The sequence below is a fragment of the Hippoglossus hippoglossus genome, chromosome 11 (assembly GCF_009819705.1).
Source record: "Hippoglossus hippoglossus isolate fHipHip1 chromosome 11, fHipHip1.pri, whole genome shotgun sequence".
Lineage (NCBI taxonomy): Eukaryota > Metazoa > Chordata > Actinopteri > Pleuronectiformes > Pleuronectidae > Hippoglossus > Hippoglossus hippoglossus.
In genome coordinates this window covers 6991909-7007638 of record NC_047161.1, presented here as the reverse complement: position 1 = coordinate 7007638, position 15730 = coordinate 6991909, and the positions used below count along the sequence as shown (strand labels likewise).

The 15730-nt window shown below is 42.0% G+C and overlaps 2 protein-coding genes across 3 annotated transcripts; both read right to left on the bottom strand.

Annotated features, from left to right (window-relative positions):
* Positions 1-753: 753 nt before the first annotated feature.
* LOC117770572 (transmembrane protein 79-like) lies at positions 754-6484 on the bottom strand. Of its 2 annotated transcripts, XM_034600156.1 has the most exons (6): positions 6344-6484; positions 4033-4860; positions 2735-2929; positions 1968-2190; positions 1660-1870; positions 754-1629 (listed from the first exon to the last, which is right to left on the bottom strand). In XM_034600156.1, exons 2-5 carry the CDS (start codon positions 4745-4747, stop codon positions 1678-1680), a joined length of 1326 nt encoding a protein of 441 aa, XP_034456047.1. In that variant the 5' UTR covers positions 4748-4860; positions 6344-6484; the 3' UTR covers positions 754-1629; positions 1660-1677. The 2 variants fall into 2 exon arrangements, with proteins under 2 accessions (XP_034456047.1, XP_034456046.1); XM_034600155.1 differs by having other exon boundaries at positions 754-1870.
* A 1029-nt stretch (positions 6485-7513) lies between these two features.
* Positions 7514-13588, bottom strand: LOC117770668 (serine/arginine repetitive matrix protein 1-like). The gene is made up of 11 exons (XM_034600320.1): positions 13421-13588; positions 12117-12287; positions 11373-11483; positions 10352-10555; positions 10211-10310; positions 10073-10169; positions 9951-10031; positions 9750-9833; positions 9486-9601; positions 9165-9435; positions 7514-9074 (listed from the first exon to the last, which is right to left on the bottom strand). Exons 1-11 carry the CDS (start codon positions 13484-13486, stop codon positions 8513-8515), a joined length of 1863 nt encoding a protein of 620 aa, XP_034456211.1. The 5' UTR covers positions 13487-13588; the 3' UTR covers positions 7514-8512.
* Between the last annotated feature and the right edge of the window lie 2142 nt (positions 13589-15730).

Genomic DNA, 15730 nt, shown 5'->3' with positions numbered 1-15730 from the left:
TTTTTCAAGGTAATAAAAAGTCCCCAACAAGGAACACTTGGTAAATACAAGTAAAATCTCTTTCAGCTTTTTCCTCTCAATCCTCTTCTGTTGTCACAGTTTCTGCGATGAATCTTCATTTCTCACATTCAAAGATATAAAGAAACGGCCAAATTTGACTGAACCCTCACATCGACCTGTTTCTGTGTTCCATTAATTATTCTCTGGGAAATCCATGAAAATGTCAAAAGACGTCCTCTCACAATGTTCAAGAAACAGGTTTAAAAAATATGTTTGATCTGCCGCTTTCTACGGATCCAGTCCAACATTCGATGGATTCTCTCGGCTCGTGTTCCATCCTTACACCAAGTTTTGTGGAAATCTTTTTTTTGCGTAATCCTACTGACAAAGAAGCGGTCGGGGGTGAAAGGGAATCAGTGGATCTGAGCTCAGTGAAACTAATGTGGTGACTTTGCTGTGAACCGTCAGTTCTTTTGTTGCTGTGGGTTTGTTATGTTTGTTGATGTCGCATATTTGTGGCGTCCGTCTTTCTTCCTCATCCTCAACCTTGACTCGACAGTTGTCTTTCAGGACCGGCTGCATTTTCTGGCTCAGACGAGTTGATTATGTTGAAACTTGTCTCATGAATCAACATCTCAGAGGAGACAGAGTCGCCACTTCAACTCAAATATAATGATTCACTACATTTCCCATGTCTGAGGGAATGATCACACGTCAGTAGGATCTGAATCATCAAATATTGATCGCCAGATCTGGAAACTAAGCTTTATTTGACTCATTCAAGGTACTTATTGCAGATATTTACTTTAAATACACAGTTATTCTTACAATGAGAAAGATCCTTCAACAGAAATAAGCGAGACTAACGAAAAAACAACTCAGCAACTTATGTCACTAAAGCATCTGATCAATAAAACAAAGACGTGTTTCGTTATAAATATAAAGTATAAAGATGTCGCGAGTACCAGTTCTGCGACAACAAAATAAAAAAACAGGATTCATAAAACAATGCAAATATCAAATCCCTGAAATATTTACTTTTCATATCCAGATCATTTGATGGAGTTTTTAAACGTGTTTATTTTTCCTGTTTTTCTGCATCACATCCAAACTCTGGGTTTATCCCACTGAAACGATTCAGCCTCAGAACTGGATCATCAGCGGCTCAACGGGAGAAGACGTTACTGACAGTGTAAAGGTTTGTGACAGAAGATAAGTGGTACAAAAATAATAACATTGTGAAGAAGAGGAGGAGGAAGAGGCTCCTTCACACATCTCTAGAGTTTTAAGTCGCATTAACAGAAGAATTTTTGTCGCTGTGAATATTATTGCGTTTCTGCATTTTCATATTCATACAGAACAACCTGAGCTTCGCTTTAACTCCCAACCTGATTCAGATCTTTGAGCATTTCTATGTTCACAAAGTAATCAAATAATACAAGTTATAATCCTTAATAGTTAATATTCACTGACTTTATTAAAGCATGTTTGTTTAGCTGCTCTGTAAACTAATAGTATTGGTTCTTCTTCTGTTGAGTTTCCGCCCAGTGTTTCCAGTAACCACAATCTTAAAGGATTATAACTTTGGAAAGATGCTCAAAGAACAAGTCAGGTTTTTGGGTTCTGTCGTAAAGTGTTTGCAGCCGTTTGTCCTCGTCACCTCTCGGATGTCGTCTTTCAACCCCACCAGCGCTGCCTGGGAGGAGGAGCTGTGGTGGGCGGCTCTACGTCGAACACCGACTCCTGTCCGACTGACGAGCAGACGTAGTAGAGGTTGACGCCCAGCATGACCAGGATGGGGAAGAAGGAGAAGCCGAAGCCGAGGCCCCGGAAGCTGCTGCCCAGCGAGAGGCAGATCCAGTAGATGAGTCTGGGAAAGAAAGAAAAGAAGCAGATGAGTGTTTCACGTTCACCAGAAAACATCGACCCCCTCATTCCTCCCGGATTTGGACCCTAAACATTCGTACCTGCCAAAAACAAACATGATGGTGAGCAGCGGCACCAGTTTGACCAGCTCCTGGCTGATGTAGCTCGCCATGACGGCCAGCTGCAGGAAGTAGAAGAGGAAGAGGGCCAGTGATTCGTTGACGTAGTGCCAGTGCACCGCGACCTCCCTGTTCAGCAGTTTGCTCTGGAAGAGCGGCTTCATCTCACTGTGACGCAGGCGGGCGACGCCCTGCACCAGCACGCCTGCAGGGACACAAGGGGCCATCGTCAGCTCCACCGCCGACAGCGTTCAGTTACATCATCTTATGTTTGCTTCAATGCACAATAAACCTCATGACTGTAAATAAAGATGGACGACATGACGGGCTTCAGGAAAGTGAAGCCAAAACATCTGGATCGCCCCCTTGTGGCTGTCATAAACCCTGCCTCTTCCAAGTTAGTGGATAGGATATGGGCCGAATCAATAATTCAAAGTACATGAAGAAAAATTAAAATGTTCTAAAGACTATCTGTCTTTTTTTTGTGTTTGTACATTTTTACGGTAAGTGAATTAATTTGTTAATAATTAGTTATTTGATGTTATAAAAACAGGACTGAGACTGTGTCGCGATTGGTCGACAGCGTGTATGACAGCTCCGCACTGGGATCACTACTGCGCAGACTCTGGCCCCACGTGACATCACCAGCACAAGATGGCAGCGTTCATATCCAAGAAGATTTCGCTTCAATTTTGTTAAATTACATTGATTTCCTATGAATAAACTCGCGACACATGCTGGGGTCGTACCGAGCAGGATGGGGATGATGGCGAAGAAGGAGCAGCGCAGCGTGTACACCACCCTGAGGGGGGCGCTCCCCAGCAGCGGCGGCTCGAAGGGGAGGAGTTCGAAGCCCCCCCACACCAGGAGAGGGAAGAGGAGCGCCGCGGCCACCGTCGACAGAACCAGCAACAACTTGACACTGCACACGCGCTCACACAGATCTGCGGAGGGAACACACACATTTTACAAACACGTTACATAATTCATCTCCAGACATTTCTTGTGTGTGATCAAGCAGAAAAGATCAGAGTGAAAATGTGCTGCGGGAAACATTTCACCTGTTTACATGCGACATGTTAAATGTTAAAAAATTTAAGTAAAAACTCTCCTGATTAAAAACACTTAAATAAATTATGATTTAAATAATAAATTACCTAAAATCCACAGCACAGTGAGCTCTGGTGTTCCTCAAATTAAAAAAAATCGCAGATATGACGTGTTCTCTGTTCTTTTCAAAAAGAAAAAAAGGATTTGGGTTAATTTAGGATCCTTCACAAAGAGCATCTCACTTAATGATAATCTGATTTAATCTGGCCCTAATTCTATTTGAGAGGTGTTGGAAGAGGATGTTTGGAAAAGGAAAATCTCTCGACGGTTAGAAAAGCAGGATTAGAGGGATTAAGAAATTGGACGATCGGGGAGAATTCTGTCGCTCGCCATCTCTCGTCCTCTCGTTTCCTGCCGTCGCTCTATTGTCTCACTAACAAAGATTTAAAATGTCACAAAAGTAATTGAAATGAAATGAGGATTTTTTCCCCAGCTGCATCATCTCTGCTCTTCACTGTCAGCAGCAGTAAGAAGTTTGATAAATGTGTCCTTTTAATTTTTCATTCACTGGGTTTGCTCTCGAGAACATCTGGTTCTTGCAGGTCTTGAAAAGTCTGTAGAAACGTTACTTTGATCTGATTGTGGTCTTTTGCATTCGTGTGTTGGGAAACTGTCATAATGTGTAAATGTCAATTTTAAACATCAATAAATCTGAAATAAATGATTGTTTTTATTGGTCAAGCCTTTTTTTTCATTTTTTCTCATTCTATGCTGATGAAGCAGGGTTTTTTTTATTAATTATTGTTGGATACGACATTTTTTCTAATATCTATTCCACCGATGAACAGGATTCAGTATTTAATGTACGATTTTACACCTTATTGCCCCTAATGGTTTTCCTGTGAAAATGTATTAAATTGTATTTTTACAATAACGGATGTACATCAATCTGCACACACACACACACACACAGGCTCAGTGTGTGTCCTCCACTCACAGTACTTGTCGTCCTGCTCCGTCCACTCTGGGTCGAGCTGTGCGGCCCCGTCAGGGTCCACCTGCTGCTCGGCGTCCTTCTCTATGAAGAGCCGACTCTCCTCTGGAGGACTTTTGCCGGACGGATGCACGATGGTGACTTGTGGAGTGAAGCCCAGAGCAGGTTTCTCTGACATCCAGTGTGACTCTCCTCCTCCTCCTGCCTCCTCCTCCTCATACTCATCGTCTGCCTGAGAGCCGTCCCCGTCCCGCTGCGGCTCATCCTCGTCGTCCCTCCACCTGTCTCCCTCGGGCATGCTCTCCCTCCACTTGGCTTTGCCCTTCCTGTCGCTCTTGGCCTCGCTCTGCTTCTCCGACAGGTTCAGACTTCCTGCGCTGATCCCAGTGTCCCTCTCTTCAGGCTTTGACCCTCCTCTCTCTGACCACGCTCCATCGCTGGTGTCCGTCTGAGGCCTCTTGTCTTTGTCCCCAGGCCACGGCAACGTGCTCGGCTCCAGAAGAGCAGAGCTGATCGCCTCCTCCTCCTCCTCGTCTCCATGATCTTCCCCCTTCTTTAACACCTCATCTTCTTCTTCCTCCTCTTCATCTGTCTTCTTCTTTCTCTCCTCCCATGGTGGATGTACACCTCCGTCTACTTGTGGCTCCGCAGTTGAACCATCAGGTGAAAATGCCACATGCACTATTGATTCTGAGATCAAACCACCGAGGCCGGACATTCTCGTTAAACTTTTTAAATCCTGTTTTTCAGTGGATCTCCGTCGCTCTGTGAAGAGTCTGGACTCTTAGCAGAACTTCTCCCAGCTGCTGAGAGTCATATTTGTTGATTTCCCTGTGAGGAGATGAAATTAGGACAAAGTTACAAACAACATCCTGCTCTGCCTTAAAAAAAACTATAAATCAAAGTTCAGTGTTTATCATGGGTGTGTTGCTCTGTGTGTGTGATCCTGGCCGCGCACACACACACACACACACACACACACACACACACACACACACACACACACACACACACACACACACACACACACACACACACACCAGCAGAGGGTGTGTGGAGTAAGTTAAAGGTTAGTGCATCATCAGTTCTGTTTGAGCAGAAAAAACAAGGAAATTCCATATAAAGTTTGCTATAAATAAACTATATAAATATAAATGTGACCTTAACTGTACGTATAAGTTTATACGTTCACACACAGCAGGACAGAGACGTGACGAACCCTTCCCACCTGTTACTTATCTCTCAGGTTATTCTAACTGGACATTTATTAACAGAAAACACTGATACAATTCAGCTATATGAGGAATGGCGAAATCAACATGGCTGCATTCCTGCAACACATGACTCTCTCTGAACTTTGTTTTAACATTGAAATCGTTATATATTCACAGAAAAGTCTCATCAAGAAGTCGGTTTTTAAACATCCAGATCTATATTTGTAACACACTCTTATAATGAAGTAGATGTTTTTACGCTTTGTATTAAAACGTTTGTGTATAAACACAAGTCTATATTAGCAAGACATTCTTTTAATGAAGTAGGTTTTTTATACTTTTTAAATCAAAAGCTATACATACATGTTTTGAATCTGTCACTCAAATAATGAAGTGGATGCTTTGAATCAAAACTTTGGTATATACACGAGTCTTTATATTCATAATATACTCATATTAGTATACTCATACAAGTAGTATTTTCTACATGGTATAAATATAAATGTATATATACACACATACAAGTCTTTGTATTTGTAATATACTCATACAAATATAATTTTCAGCATGGTATAAATGTAAATCTTTTTATACACACTCATATAATGAAGTGGTTTTTTTTACATGTTTTCAATGTAAATCTTTATGAGTCTATATATGTGACAGTAAACATGTTGTGGGGGTAAATGGACCCAGTGTTAGAGTAAACTTGTTTTAACTCAGGGTTGTAACCTGGTTCATTTATCTGCAGGGAAATCGATTTCCTCATCTGAGTCAGATATATTTTTCAGTTTCCTTGTTTTTTTTTCTGGTTTAAATGTGTCACATGGTGTTTAACAGAAACCCGGAGACTCTTCACTGAGAGCAGCTCGAGAGAGAGACACTGAGCTGGTCACAGACTGGATCTGAACTCAATCCACAGTCTGAACACACGGAGCTGTGTTTATGATCCAGACTGTCGGGATCAGTTCGAAGCTCGGGCCCGACGCGCGGCTCTCAGGCGTGTGGGCTCGGGTCGGGAGCTGAAAACCTGCTGTTTGGAGTCTGAGTGAAATGATGTGATCCGCACGCTCACAGAGAAAAGTGAAAGTTCGACCTACCTGTGGTTTTAAGGAGTGAATCGATCCGGACATGAGACGGAGAGAGAAGTTGAGTTTCTGTTTGTTTCTGAGGTGAAGACAGAAGTTACCTGGCAGGTGTGACCAGGTGTTTCACTGCTCAAACACAGAGGGGGGACACGGCGAGGAGGTATCACTCCGACACACTTTCCACTCACCAAAAGCCACAAGCCAAAGACCCACCTGTGACGTCACTCGGTCTCTATAATCTTTTTCCATAAACACTTTATCCTTGTGCTACATATATATATATATATATATATATATATATATATTATTAATGCTCCAACTGCTGTTCTACTTTGTTTATCTGTGAAAGCTGCACTCCCACATTCTGTGTGGACCTTTACTTTGGACTAGGATTAATTGTTAAACAGGAATATACATACCATGACAGAACTGTAGTCACCCTGCAGTAAAATAATGTGTCTTACAAACAGTCAAGTACGAAACACTAAACTATAATCCTGTCAATTACATTAATCCTAGTTTTTAATATTTATGTTAATATTTTGTATTTCTCCTTTGGTTTAAGCCGATAGATATTTCACAAATAATTTTAAAACTCCCTGTTCAATAATTTTGAACAAAAACAATGTTGCTGATTGTATTTTTTTCACTTCACCCTCTTTACTTTCACCGGTGGTTTTTTGAAGGCGTAGTGATTCATCTGTCACGGCAGACACAATCTTTGATTTGGCTTCACTCAAGTTCTTGTGCATGAGTCACGTCATCAGGCTGGTGAGGGTGGAGCTGCCACCCCCCCAGCATTATAATCAGCATTATAATCAACTGGGTGGAGTTAACGAACAAAAAAACAACAAGAATAAAACGACACACTGTGGAAAAATAAAACAGATCAACATTTTATTTCAAGACCATGTTCTCACAAATTATTGGATTCTTGTTCAAAACACACAAAATCCAAATATGTCTCATGACAAACCCAAGGCATTTGAAAAAACAAGAAGAAAAAGTTTCACAGCTACAAGCGAACAGGATGGAAAACAGATTATTGAAAAGTGAAACGCTTCAAGTGGAAGGAGGAAATCTACAGAGTGGCAGGAAGGTGAAATGTCCGGTCCAGGAATGCATTCAACGAAACGACATTAACTGTGCACCACTACTCACTGATCCAAATTAAAACAAAAGAAACAGGTGATACATTCAAAGCTTCAACAATTAAGGCCAAACAAATGTGTTGACAAGATCAAGTGAGAAATGACATTTAGAGAAGAAAAAGAAAGAGAGACAACATTTCGACATATTCTCTCTTCACAAACTCTCCCAACAGACGCTCAATCGAGCCGAAGTGAAGCTGCGACTTCCAGATCCTGTTCCAACTCCGTCAAAGATACCGCCACCATTTGGAATAATGCAAATGACCCAAAACCCAGTGGGTGTTTGTATGAACCTAATCTCGTTGCTGATCAAGGCGCCCTCAACATGGAACTGATGAGCCACAGGAAATAAACTTGATAAAAACTTTTCTTGAAATATTTGCTACAGACATTTTCAGGAAAAATATCCGGACTTCAGTGTATGTGTGAAAGTAGCTTATAAGAGCTGAAGAGAAACGTTTGATATTCATTTCATGTTAAATTTCACTTTATTATCATTGATTCAAACAAGGAGGCATGTGTTTGGATATCAGTGGCAAATATTGTACAAAGACTCTATATTTTCCTGTCAGCTGTGATCCAGGAACAGGAATTAGATTTGACCTAAAAGTTAACTAAAAGAAAGTTACAGAAGCTCGAGGAACAGAGGCTTCAGTCGGGATGTGACGACGCCACTTCGGCTGTTTGTTTTTCTTGCTCTCATCTCTCCAACATTTACTGTCACTGACGAACAATACACCTGACAGCTAAATGAAAACTGGAACAGTCTATAATAATACTTTACATGCCAGTTCTAGTAAAAGGTTTTTATTACTGCTTACTCAGATGACAGAAATAAAGGAATCTAATTTTTAAAAATTAATCTAGCACATTAAAACAAAATGAACAAGTTAGTCAGGAAAACAAAGGAGCTGCTGATCCTGCTATTCTACCCGACCCAGAAAATGTTAAAAACATGTTTTCATTGACAAAGATGGTTTCTATGTTTTAAAACCACAACAACTACTACAGCAACTTTTTGGTCAGTTCATCAAGCCTGGTCACTGACTTCAAAGTTTGCGTTTTGTTCGATGAGCATCTCTTCAGTATCGCCCACGTGCTCGGTGGACGTCGTCTGCACGTCGTGCTCCTGCTCCTCCTCCTCCTCCTCTGCTGGTTCTGCTTCAGGTTCCTCCTCAACAGCAGTTGAATCACCGGCTGGCGACGCTCTGTCCAGCTCCGTTTCCACACTGGCTTTATTTGCGTTGGCTGAACTTTTCGGACGTCCCCTTTTCCGCGGTACGACAGCTTCATTTTTTGCAGGACTTAAAGCTTGTCTGCTTTTTCTCGGGGATCCATCGTCGGAGTTGCTCGGTGAGGATGTGAAGGGTAAACGCTTGCGCAGGTGAGCGCCTTTCTTAGACTCGGTCTTGCGAGGCCGACCGGGGCCTCTGCGAGGGCCTGTTGGATCGCCCTCTGGAGGATCAGGACGCGGGTACTTCCTCGGCCGTCCGAGCTGTTTCCATACTCTTGGTTTGTTCCGCTCCTCAGTTGTCGGCAGGGGGTTCTTCCTCGGCCTTCCCCTCTTGGGTGGTGGTGATGATGTGAGTCGTAGGGATCTGAAGTGTACTCTCTTGGACCGGCTTGTTGTCTCTTGCACCTTAAAAGCAGGACTTTTCTTCTTCAAAGAGCCTTTGGGCCGACCTCTTGTAACCTCCTGGGAGCCGTCTGTGGCTTGACTTTTTCGTGGCCTTCCCCTCCGTCTCTGAGGCGTGTCCGAGATGCCATTTGACCGCGTCGACCTGAGCTGACCTCCCACCCTTTCTGTGGGTGAGCTTACGCTTCCGTCAGTATCCACCTCCTCCTCCTCCTCCTCATCCTCCTCATCCTCCTCACTGCTCACCTCTGTCTGCAGTCTGGGCTTCTTATTAGGAGAGCCCTTTGGTCGGCCTCTTTTCCTTTTTACAGAACTGACTTCGGGTGAAGGGACACGCTTCACAGATCCTTTTGGACGCCCCCTTTTCATTTTTGGCGGCTCAGAGCCACCATTCGGTAATTGTTCAGCCGCAGTGGTGTTATTGCTGAGATACTTTTTCGGTCTCCCTCTTTTCTTAGGAGTATCGTCTCCTTTACTGGTCTTCTTCTTGGAGCCCTTAGGACTCCCTTTAGCCCTGTGAGCGGGCACAGAATCAGGAGCCTGGTCGTCGCCTGATCCCTCCTCCTCCTCCTCCTCCTCCTCCGTGTGTGTCGTGATGGAGAGTTTTGGACGCCCTCTTCCTCTCTGGGGCGGCGTGCCCTTAGGACTCCCTTTAGCCCTGTGAGCAGGCACAGAATCAGGAGCCTGGTCGTCGCCTGATCCCTCCTCCTCCTCTGTGTATGTCGTAATGGAGAGTTTTGGACGCCCTCTTCCTCTCTGGGGCGGCGTGCCCTTAGGACTCCCTTTAGCCCTGTGAGCGGGCACAGAATCAGGAGCCTGGTCGTCGCCTGATCCCTCCTCCTCCTCCTCCTCCTCCGTGTGTGTCGTGATGGAGAGTTTTGGACGCCCTCTTCCTCTCTGGGGCGGCGTGCCCTTAGGACTCCCTTTAGCCCTGTGAGCAGGCACAGAATCAGGAGCCTGGTCGTCGCCTGATCCCTCCTCCTCCTCCTCCTCTGTGTGTGTCGTGATGGAGAGTTTTGGACGCCCTCTTCCTCTCTGGGGCTGTGTGCCCTTAGGACTCCCTTTAGCCCTGTGAGCGGGCACAGAATCAGGAGCCTGGTCGTCGCCTGATCCCTCCTCCTCCTCCTCCTCCTCCGTGTGTGTCGTGATGGAGAGTTTTGGACGCCCTCTTCCTCTCTGGGGCGGCGTGCCCTTAGGACTCCCTTTAGCCCTGTGAGCAGGCACAGAATCAGGAGCCTGGTTGTCTCCTGATCCCTCCTCCTCCTCCTCTGTGTGTGTCGTGATGGAGAGTTTTGGACTCCCTCTTCCTTTCTGGGGCTGCGTGGACCCACCGTTGGAAATGCCTGACACCAGCTCCATGAGTTTGATGTCCGTTACACAAACCTTCAGCTTCTTTGAACCTTGTGGCATCCCACTTCTTCTTTTAATGGGACTGCTGTTGATGGCCACGTCTGCACTGGACTCCCCCTCTTCGCCTGCACCGTCTCCTTGTTCTGCCATCTTTATTTCTTCTTCCATGGTGGTGCCGGCAGCTTGGACCAATTCTGACTGCACCTTCAAATTCAACATTGACATCAACAGTTAATCATTTATTCATTACATTATGTGTAACTCAATTCTTAGATAAATCCCAAAATACGGACAGTTCAATACTAGGGTCGTGTGATCAATTCATCAAAAAATACAGATGTTTTAAAAAAGGAAAAATGTGCTTATATCTAAAGTGATAAAAACTAAATTTAGTAAAGTTAGGGACTAAAAATGTCTCGTCTTGTTTTATTGAGATGATTTCGTATCTAAAGTCTAGTTTATTTGAAATATGATCGTAGCTTTAAATAAAGTGACACCTGATTAAAACCTCAATTTAAAGCTACACATTTATATCCAGATATGGTGAAATAATACCTAAGATGTTTTAGTGTGCAGTTTAAATTTTGTCTGCATCTAATATTGTTAAAGCACTTCAGTGGTAATTACTAGCACTTCTCTGAATATATAAAATTACCTTTGATTATTGATTAGCTAAAATAATCTAATAACACTACTTGCATTGCTCATGAGCTTTATGACACAATTATTACAACTTTATTTACACAAACTCTATTTATAAATGTGAACATCACTTAAATCTGAGGAGTTGAAGGATTTGTGTTTTACTGATGAACTAAACTTTGTGAAAATCACAAACCTTCAGCTTCTTTGAACCTTGTGGCATCCCACTTCTTCTTTTAATGGGACTGCTGTTGATGGCCATGTCTGCACTGGACTCCCCCTCTTCGCCTGCACCGTCTCCTTGTTCTGTCTCTGCCATCTTTATTTCTTCTTCCATACTGGTGCCGGCAGCTTGGACCAATTCTGACTGCACCTTCAAATCCAACATTGACATCAACAGTTAATCATTTATTCATTACATTATGTGTAACTCTCAATTCTTAGATAAATCCCAAAATACGGACAGTTCAATACTAGGGTCGTGTGATCAATTCATCAAAAAATACAGATGTTTTAAAAAAGGAAAAATGTGCTTATATCGAAAGTGATAAAAACTAAATTTAGTAAAGTTAGGGACTAAAAATGTCTCGTCTTGTTTTATTGAGATGATTTCGTATCTAAAGTCTTGTTTATTTGAAATATGATCGTAGCTTTAAATAAAGTGACACCTGATTAAAACCTCAATTTAAAGCTACACATTTATATCCAGATATGGTGAAATAATACCTAAGATGTTTTGGTGTGCATTTTAAATTCTGTCTGCATCTAATATTGTTAAAGCACTTCAGTGGTAATTACTAACACTTCTCTGAATATATAAAATTGATTACCTTTGATTAGCTCAAATAATCTAATAACACTACTTGCATTGCTCATGAGCCTTATGACACAATTATTACAACTTTATTTACACAAACTCTATTTATAAATGTGAACATCACTTAAATCTGAGGAGTTGAAGGATTTGTGTTTTACTGATGAACTAAACTTTGTGAAAATCACAAACCTTCAGCTTCTTTGAACCTTGTGGCCTCCCACTTCTTCTTTTAATGGGACTGCTGTTGATGGCCACGTCTGCACTGGACTCCCCCTCTTCGCCTGCACCGTCTCCTTGTTCTGCCATCTTTATTTCTTCTTCCATACTGGTGCCGGCAGCTTGGACCAATTCTGACTCCACCTTCAAATTCAACATTGACATCGACAGTTAATCATTTATTCATTACATTGTGTGTAACTCTCAATTCTTAGATAAATCCCAAAATACGGACAGTTCAATACTAGGGTCGTGTGATCAATTCATCAAAAAATACAGATGTTTAAAAAAAAGAAACATGTGGTTATATCTAAAGTGATAAAATCTAAATTTAGTAAAGTTAGGGACTAAAAATGTCTCGTCTTGTTTTATTGAGATGATTTTGTATCTAAAGTCTAGTTTATTTGAAATATGATCGTAGCTTTAAATAAAGTGACACCTGATTAAAACCTCAACAATTTAAAGCTACACATTTATATCCAGATATGGTGAAATAATACCTAAGATGTTTTGGTGTGCATTTTAAATTCTGTCTGCATCTAATATTGTTAAAGCACTTCAGTGGTAATTACTAGCACTTCTCTGAATATATAAATTGATTACCTTTGATTAGCTCAAATAATCTAATAACACTACTTGCATTGCTCACGAGCCTTATGACACAATTATTACAACTTTATTTACACAAACTTTATTTATAAATGTGAACATCACTTAAATCTGAGGAGTTGAAGGATTTGTGTTTTACTGATGAACTAAACTTTGTGAAAATCACGTTTTTTAAATATATAAAATGGATATTATTACTCTTCAATTAAATCAAAACAAGAGGGAACAAATGTTATATCCTCTGATGTTCTAGTCTGCAAACTAACACAAAGATGATTATTTGAAAAACAACGAGTAATATTTTCACATTTTTTGTATTATTATCTACATTTTGGGTTTAACACGGCTGTGTCTATTTACTGGTATAAAATCGGCGGGAGCGACGATCCTCATGAGGCGAACAACAACATGTGCACGGTTAACGTCGCCATTTACTCCTTATACGCTCAGGATTTACATTTAATCACACGCGCGATACATTTATAATTAATTTAATCTTCCACCTTTATCACCTGTGGCCGAACAAACGATACATTTGACCAGATACGAGGCCCCAAACAAGTGCGACGACTCTGTTGTTTTCCAGGTGTTAGTCAGTATCGACGGCGGTGGCGAGAGGAGCGAGCGACGCAGGAGAATCCCCGCGGGGAACAGAGCGAGTTTCTCACCTGAAACAACTCTCCCGTGCGCCTCCTCTTCAGCTCCTCGTCGAACTCGGGCTCATTTGACGCCATAAAGTCAAAGTTCGTCTTTATTGTCGCTGTGGCGGCTGTTTAAATTTGCGCCCACTTCCGGCCGTCCGTGACGCTGGGGAGGCTCCGGCGGAAACAGCAGCGGAGCCGAGTTTCAGTTCCTACGTCCCACAGGTTTCCCTCCCTGCGGCCGGAAGGTAGTTTTTATTACCACGTGTATTACACCTGTCTCCTCGTCTTGTGATTACTTTACTAGTAATATTCTACATAGTTACTGTGTATCTCGGTGTGTATTGTGATTTATTTATTTTAAGTATCTATTCAAAACATTACATGTGTTGTTCTGTTGTCCGCTGCACTGACACATGTGATCGATAAAGTTTATTTCATGTCGTCCACAATCATGAAAAGGACACGACTCCATCGTCAAACTTATGTTCCTGAAGTTCCTGAAAGTGGCCAATCACAGGGCTGCTCACTCTCAACTCTCCAAGTAACACCTCCAAAATCTGCTTACATTTAAATAGTCTTAAAAATTAAAGACTGAGCATCTTGTTTTGTTTTACTGCAGACGAATCATATTTGATCTATTATATAGGGAATATGACAGGTAATTTCTTATCAGTTCTTTGGGTTAGAAGATTACAAAAAGCTTTATTTGTGTTTAGAGGGAAATCTTGATTCTTGTAGGAGACAAAAGTTCTTTGCAGCTCTGTTTCAGTTGGCTGAGCAAGTATATGCACGACACAATAAACAATATCAGATTTATATATTTCAGTTCAAAGAGGTGTTACCTGTGTATGATTATGAAAGAAAACGATGGACTAGTAGTGAGACAATCAAACTTTTACAATTAACACGTTGTTCCTCTTTCAAATGAAATGTTCCTCAGTAATTGGTTGGTTGTTGAACTCACTGCTGTCCGCCATCTTTAGTCTGATATGACCAGTAGCTTATGGTGGTTAATAAAACTTTATAACAAACTTAATGTGTAACTGACAATACTGAGCTTCTGTTTTACTATTTACCACCATCCTGCAACTACAGGTCACACTGTGGTTCAGCAAAAGATAGAGGTGAGTTTAAGTAAAAAGAAAAATATTGCTTTTCATTTTTAAAGTCTTGTCATGTGAAGAATAAAATAAAACTACTACTAAAACTGATTTCCATGAAATCTGGAGGAGGGGTGGGGCATGACCCAGAGAACAACACATTTAATATTGGTCTGGATCCGGATCAGGGGACGGAAACTGTAACATCCAAAGGTGGAGAGATTTCTCAACATTTTCACTGATTTCTCAGGGAATCAATTATGGATCTTGATGAAGAACAACAGACATGTTTAGAGAACTGATCTTCATGAGTGTGTGCAATTTGGTGCAGATCAGTATCTGTGCAATCTGCATCTAGTGAATTCAATGTGATTTCACAAGAGGACTGCTGGGCCTTGGTGGAGGTGAACACCTAGAGCCATTGTAGTTGTATAATTTATAAGATGTAGCTCTTAAGTAGGAATTTCCTTTTTTTTTTTAAATCAGGCTGCTAACAAAAGAGTCTTATTTAAAGAGGGTGTGACTGATTTAGAAGATAAACTTTATTGGTCGCGCACAGGGACAGTGAACAGATGCATAGAATAGATGAGTAAACTTAAGAAAAAAGCCATAACTGGCCTGATAAATATGACATGATAATCTGCCATCTACTATGTATAAAATGATAGTGAAAAATCAGATGTATAAGAATGAACACTATACATACTTATAAATATTATGAGTGTGATGGTGGTAAATCATCATGTCGTCTGTCGGCATCAGTTTCAGCTCTTGTCTTTCCTGTGCGTCTCCACAGAGGGGAACCATATCGACACGAGAACAAAAGGCATGAGGGGGAAGAACGAGAAGAAAAAACAAAGAGGAGACAAATTACACAGAGGTAGACTTTGTCGCAGGGGGGGGGGGGTTAGATGAGGGCGCGGAGGATGAGGTGAGTGATGAGGTCAACGAGAGAAAGGCAAGAAACGAGACAGCGAGGGAGAGGGAGAGAGAGAGATATGCAAATGGTGTTTGTATGAGTGGGAGAGGGGGAGAGATAGAGGGAGAGAGACTGTCACTTCAAAAGAGGGAGAGCGAGGCTGAGGGAAAATGACAGACATGGCCGAAGGAAAGGAAAGGAGCGCTTGAGAAAGACAAACCCTGAGAGACTGAGCGATGAACCCACTGCCCCGTCTCACCCCCTCCATCCTCCCCCTCTTCTTCCCTTTCCTCCCTCCCTCCCTGTGTGCTTTGC

Excerpts from the sequence above, each read along its gene's own strand:
- LOC117770572 (XM_034600155.1), bottom strand. The coding sequence starts at position 4,747 with ATGTCCGGCCTCGGTGGTTTGATCTCAGAATCAATAGTGCATGTGGCA. Across the intron at positions 2,191-2,734 it reads CATCATCCCCATCCTGCTCG|GCGTGCTGGTGCAGGGCGTC; the intron begins GTACGACCCCAG and ends GTGTCCCTGCAG. Across the intron at positions 1,871-1,967 it reads ATCATGTTTGTTTTTGGCAG|ACTCATCTACTGGATCTGCC; the intron begins GTACGAATGTTT and ends TTTCTTTCCCAG.
- LOC117770668 (XM_034600320.1), bottom strand. The coding sequence starts at position 13,486 with ATGGCGTCAAATGAGCCCGAGTTCGACGAGGAGCTGAAGAGGAGGCGC. Across the intron at positions 11,484-12,116 it reads AAGGTTCAAAGAAGCTGAAG|GTGCAGTCAGAATTGGTCCA; the intron begins GTTTGTGATTTT and ends TTGGATTTGAAG. Across the intron at positions 9,436-9,485 it reads GGCTCTGAGCCGCCAAAAAT|TCAGTTCTGTAAAAAGGAAA; the intron begins GAAAAGGGGGCG and ends CTTCACCCGAAG.